Raw genomic sequence first — 6,707 nt, forward strand, 5'->3', positions numbered from 1 at the left:
TATCGACGATAACAGAATTCTTATCATAAATAAAGAAACAAACAAGTCAATATACTAATTATCAGAAAGGCCTAAATAATAGTGATAAAGTTATAACACGTTTAACTTTTACATTAAAAAAAATATAACAAAAATACAGAAACTCCGAGGAAAATTCAAAATTCAAAATTCAAAACGGAAAGTTGCTAAACAAATGGCAAAATCAAAAGCTGAAACACATAAACAAAAAATTATTAAAGTCTTTGATATGCAAATAGTACAACAACTATTTTTTTTTTTCAATTTATAAAATCGATACTTTATTGACGATAAAACATTCTTTTTAAAAGAAATAAACATTGTTGACGAAACCTGTCACTTAGAAAACTATAGATGACAGGATTTGCTGCACTGCTAAGTAAATAAGATCTGAGGAAAAGTTGATAAAATGCCTTCTCCGTGTTTGACAATTTAGAATAGAAATCATCTGGACTAACGTTTCGGAGAATAGCAATAGCACAATAGGGTGCAAAGGTCAACATGAAAACAATTGTAACTACAAATAGCATGAAAGTCGTTTTTCCTGCTTTATAAACTTTCCCATGAACCGCGGAATCTTTGGGCATGTTAGACTTCTTTGTTGTAATGTTTGATTGTTTCGTACAAGGGTCATCTGAGGTAGTACCATACTGTTCAATGTGCTTGAATCCGTGTAATTGAACATTTTTATTTTTATCCAAAGCATCAAACGAGGTAAAATTGCTATTACTAAATGTAATATGTGAAATGTCGATAACGTTTTTGGATTTAAACTGAGTTTTTCGTTTACCTGTAGGCAATCGCATACTCGAAAGATTACGATTTCCAACCACTTTCTTTCCAAGTATGCTATATAAGATAATGAAAAACATGTCGAATAGTAAATGTAATGATGTCAAGAACATTGATAAGATTAATGGATATTTGGTGTGCACGAAATGGTCTTCAATCAGGCAGGTTTTTCCATGTATCCCTGGTGTTAATGGCAGGGTTTGCGTACCATATAAAGCAATTCCTGGAGTCGAGATGAGAGTGGCAAGAAATATTGAGACGATAACAAACTTTATAGCTGTATTTGCAGTAAATCTGTATTTACTTTGACTGTATTTTATTCCAATAAATCTATCAACGGCTATCCCAAGAAGAACAAATGATGATGCGGCATTTAACACCATAGCAACATAACGGGATAATTTACATATCCAAGGATGGTCGAATAGTACAAAATATCTCAACAGATAGATCTCCATAGGGACCGATAATATACAGTTAAGGATATCTAACCAAGCTAGAGTAATTATAAAAATATCGGAGGATTTCTTCTCGCGTGATTTTGTATTACCGGCAATGTTCCTCTCCTTCGTATGATAGATATAACTTACTAAGAGGTTTCCAGGAAGTCCAATAATCAGTAAAATGCTTAAATAAATCAAAGATGGTAACAGTGTTTTTTCGTATATTGTGTCATTAATCATCCTTAGATAGAGGTCGTGTACTTCACGCGAAAGAACCGTGATAGATTTGGCTGTAGTTGAAACCTTTGATGCATTATCTAGTCTGGTAAGTGTTGAAGTAATGTTATCGTCTGATGTGGAAATCCATGCAGTTGACGACATAAATGCCAAGTGCGAAGACGACTGCATTCTTTAATATCTGTAATTATAATCAAAGTCAATTACTTAAAATACAATCAAAAACGTATTGGAAATTCGAAAATGCATTTGCGGTATCTTGGTCATACTTCCGAAGACGTCGAATCGTTTTAAAGTACGATTCAGTGCATCTACAATCATATATACAATGGAGGATAAGATAATGAAAGTGCGACCATTAACCTTGAAAGAATCATTGCAATACATCTCATGATGTTGGTCAATCCACAGATACGGCCTCTTGTTTTCTAAATACTGTATTGGAAAAAGACTTAACTACATTATTTAATTATTTACATTATGTCGATGCAACAGGCATACATCATTGTTAAATTTGTTTAAGGGTATAAGTTCACACCAATGTTGCCTCGAATGGCACTGATCAGTCAACAGATGAGAGTTTCTATCTGTTTAAAATCTCTTGTTATAATTTCTGCATCTTTTAAGTCTTAAAATTGTGTTAAAAATAAACAAGGAAAACTTTATAGTTACACCTACTTTCAATTACAATTACAATGATATAGTTAGAAAAAGTAATGAAAAATACCGAACCTGGCTTGCCATAAACTATGTTATAGCATCCTTGTGTTTAAAAAAAACGATTAAAGTGTTTTGTTAGAAACATTTAAAAATAAATCTAGTTACATGACTTTACTTTGTATTCAATCAACTGAGTGAGAAACAACCCTTGACAATATTAATTTCAGGTCTCTTGATTTAGAAGTCGAATTGAATGCCTTGATTGTTTTACATGCAATATTGCTTGATTAAAATCGGTAAGCAATCTTTATAGGAATAATCATTTTAATTTCCGATGTTGGTTTCTTATAACTATTATAAATAATTATCCTATTGTCCTGAAACGAATTCTTCTATGTTTCTTGTAGTTGATTAATTTCCCAGCATGCCTTGAGGGATTGTGAAACTCTTTTTACATTTTTCTAGTACTAAACTTTTAATGGTAAATTCGCGAAAGTCAAAACTCTCAGTTTTGGATTTTATTTCCACTCATTTCCGTATGTGGTTTTTTTTTAAGGAAAGAAAATAGTTGTGTGTTCAAAATATGAAAAAATGTCTTTAACTCAAAACAAGTCAGCGTAAATTAATAAAAAGGGCATTAGCTACGAGAAACCCCCAAAAATAAATATATACTAGTCAACAAAAGAAACTATACACGACTTTGAAATGAAATTTGTCAAAAAGTATTTAATATAAAACAAAATGAGATACACTGTTTTTCAAAGCTTTCATTTGCAATGTATGCACATGTGATAATGAAAATCAAAACTTGTCGGAAGGTATCTAAATTCCGTGTAAACGATCATAGGTTGCAAATTAGTTTTGCGGAAAGTTGAATAAAAAATCGACACATAATTTTCTAAGTTCTAAATAAAATTTCAAATTTGTTTAAAAATACTCAATATGCTAATCAAGTTATGTTTATGTTGTAACTCATGGGTTGAAATAGTGTTTTTTATTTTCGTTTCAAATCAATGCTTTAGATATGAAAACAACACACAGTAAATTTGGGACCTTTCGGATTAGTTTTAAGATTGTTACCGCTTTTTGAATATCGCTCTACACATCCTGTCTATGGTTAATCAGTTGATTATGTTTACATTTTTACGTTATCTCGTGGGGTCGAACTTTGCTTAACAAATAAACAAAGAAACTGTATGATTTTTGAAATCAAATTGATGGCAAACACTGTCTTTACCTTTAAATGAGAGGTTGGCATCATTAGTTGGAACTTCTGTTTTTAAAGTTGTTGTTTTATGTAAATTTTGTTAAAAAAAAATTGCGAAAAAATGACACAAAAGCAAAAAAAAATAAAAAAAACATTAACGGATTTATATTTCCATAATGATTAAGTATTACTTTCAATATTGGTCCAATGAACGGAAAACTTTATCTTTAATTTGAAAAAAAGTCTTGTATCGTTTCAGGTGTTGACTAGTATATGATTTTTTTTTTCATTGTTAATGAATGTAAAATAGTGTAATAATGAGGACGGTCCCGTCTATTAAAAATTAGACGTTAGGAAGCATCATACAATTTAAGAAAGCTGCTGTTTCAGATTATTTGTAGTGACAAAATTAAAAGTACATTTTCAACTTTCATAACTAATTTTTGTTATCAATAGCGCAATTAAAAGATTGGTCTTAGTTATTCCACTTTCACCAATCCTTTTGATTTTTTTCAAGTTTGAATGGCGTTTAGATTTAATGATTTAAATATCATATAACTGTAAGCTGTTTTCATTTAATGATACCTCAGCTTAAAGTATTCGGCAAAAGGATATTGATGATAAATATGCCTTAACCGCATAATGCATGTTATATGTAGTTCCATAGAACATTTCATATCAAGAAAATGTCAGTATTCCGTTAACGTGAACGTGACTAACCATTAATCTTTAACTCATGTTAACATGAAGCCTGATTAAGGTTTTAATTTGCAGTTCCTTTTTAAGTTTCAACAGAAATTTTAGAGGAATAAATATGGATCATATTAGTTACATGGATAACGCCACTGCGATCTTTCCTTTTCCAAACCATTTTCGTGTTTTTCTATCTTTAATTTGAAATACATTCGCGAATGAGCGAAACGCGAGAACGTATTGTCTAAAAATACATTGAATGTGTGCGCGTAACATCATACTACCCAAATAAGTGGTACAAGTTTCAACGTACGTTACATTGTGGTTGTATCGATTTCATAGCTTGGTATGTACATGAATCCTTTCTTTTCCCTATTGTAAGTCTGTATTATTTTGCCTAGTGGTGCATGCACTTAGCAGGTGTCGATATCCGGTCTCGCTTAGTGGAAATAATAAGATACTGGTTCTAGTACTTAATAGGTGTTTCATGATATGTAAATTCAAAATTGTCATGACCTACCTATGATATCAGAGGGGCATTTAATTTTTGGTCTGTGCGTCCGTCTGTCCTGCTCAAGATTACAGTTTTTGGTCAAGGTAGTTTTTGATGAAGTTGAAGTCTAATCAACTTGAAATTTAGTACAAATGTTCCTTATGATATGATCTGTAATTTTAATGCCAAATTAAAGTTGTGTCCCCTACTTCACGGTCCATTAAACATAGAAAAGAAACGTGCGAGTGGTGCATCTGTGTACTACGGACACATTCTTGTTTTTTTTTATTTTGATGTATAGTCATTTCATTTACGATAAGTAAATAAACTCACCATAGATACCAGGACTAAATTTAGTATATACGCCAGACGCTCGATTCTACAAAAGACTCATCAGTGACGCTCGATTCCAAAAAAGTTAAAAAGGCGATTGAGCATTGAGAACCTAAATTTCTAAAAGTTTTGCCAAAAACAGCTAAGGTAATCTATGCCTGAGGAAGAAAAGCCTTAGTATTTCAAAAAATTCAAAAAGCACTAATTATAACAACAGTCAATAACACTGTCGAATTTAAAGTAAGAATCCTATATCCGGATGTAGTGATTCTACGACATTTTTTTCAAATCGAACATTAATAGTTTGGCTCGGTGTTTTCAATACAATAAGGGCAGGACTTTTTAATCGTATCATTCACTGCAGATATTTAGACACTGGGTGACATTAAAAACTTCAAACACAACAATTAATTAAGGATATGCTCTATTTATCTATGAACTTTCTTCTTTGAAAATTGCATATATTTTTTTTACGGTCATTTCAAAATTGGCAGCAAACGGACATTTTTTTAACTTGAAAACCAATTAATTAATTTATTATGATTATGATTTTTTTGTATAAATCATAGTTTAAAAGGTTTGATCTCGAAATTTGTCAATTTATCCCCTTTTTTGATAATTTTGTATTTTTAAAAAAACGACAAGGATCTTCCTCTGAAAAATATAAATGCTTTTAATAATCAATGTTGGTATAATGAGGCATTCTTAACTTATAATTACAATATGCAAATGTTGATGGCCGGAAAGACATACAGGACACGGTGGACCTGTCGATATGGTGTTAGAAAAACAAATCATTGAACCATCACACTGTTCCACATAACAAATTAAAAAAAAGCAAAAGTGAATCCGGAAAAAGACATGGAAATCCGTTATTTTGCTGTATCCAATAACGTAATAATTCTAATATAATTACAAAGTGTTTTTTTAAATAGTTGGTGCAAGGAAGAGTAAGTGACATCGGATTTATCTTAAAATGGTGAACCGATCAAAAATAATATTTCAATTTTGACCTATTTTCTGGTTAAACTACTTCAAAAATAATTTGAAGGGCCACTTGAAACATTAATTTAGATCGACATTATTCAGAGAATTATAATAAAGTCATTCATATAAGGAAACAATTATGTTTGTTTACATTTTTTGGGTCATTTAAGTTTTGAAGAGCAATCTGCCTTTTGTTTTTTGGTTAACATTCGTTGAAAGTTCTCTATCAAGTTTCATTTCCCGCGATGTTGATAAATAAATGTTGATGTCGCCGATACGATATCAAGACTGATAAGCTATGGTTTTAATTACATATGCATTTTGCGTATTAACTTTCCAAATACTAAATAATTTGTTAAATATAAAAACCCATTTTCAATACATTAAATTGAATATGATTTCAGATTCAAAAGGTAATCGTTAAAAAACAGATAAAAGAAGGATAGTTGAAGTATATGATTGCATGCAAACAACAGTTAAATTTTACCTTAATTATTCCAAACTGTCTGTTCAAATTAACTCCTCAATCGTTCCACAGATTGATTATAAATGTATCGAAAACAATTGCACTATCAACTTATGTATCTATATATATATATTCCTGTTAGCCAATGGGATAACGTTGTCCTTAACGTGACCATGCAATTCCTGGATAGTTTATTGAAAATTAAATTATCGTGCTGTGATAAGATGTTGTTATACAATTGTGCTATAGAATGTGTTGATACCAAAGCAGTTTGCAGGTAAAGTTTTCAAGGTAAAGCTCGTACTGTTACATGTGTAATGCTGGGTAACATTTATATCACAATAGATCATTGATGTGATCTTCATTGCAATATCAACA

General features: G+C 30.8%; 1 protein-coding gene across 1 annotated transcript; it reads right to left on the bottom strand.

Annotated features, from left to right (window-relative positions):
- Positions 1-297: 297 nt before the first annotated feature.
- LOC134690436 (cholecystokinin receptor type A-like) lies at positions 298-6,442 on the bottom strand. The gene is made up of 2 exons (XM_063550402.1): positions 6,351-6,442; positions 298-1,671 (listed from the first exon to the last, which is right to left on the bottom strand). The coding sequence occupies exon 2, from the start codon at positions 1,659-1,661 to the stop codon at positions 300-302; it is 1,362 nt and encodes a 453-aa protein (XP_063406472.1). The 5' UTR covers positions 1,662-1,671; positions 6,351-6,442; the 3' UTR covers positions 298-299.
- Positions 6,443-6,707: the final 265 nt, after the last annotated feature.

The sequence above is a fragment of the Mytilus trossulus genome, chromosome 11, assembly GCF_036588685.1.
Source record: "Mytilus trossulus isolate FHL-02 chromosome 11, PNRI_Mtr1.1.1.hap1, whole genome shotgun sequence".
Taxonomy (NCBI): domain Eukaryota; kingdom Metazoa; phylum Mollusca; class Bivalvia; order Mytilida; family Mytilidae; genus Mytilus; species Mytilus trossulus.

What these genes read in the sequence shown, in the direction of transcription:
- LOC134690436 (XM_063550402.1), bottom strand. Translation starts at nt 1,661, where the DNA reads ATGCAGTCGTCTTCGCACTTGGCATTTATGTCGTCAACTGCATGGATT.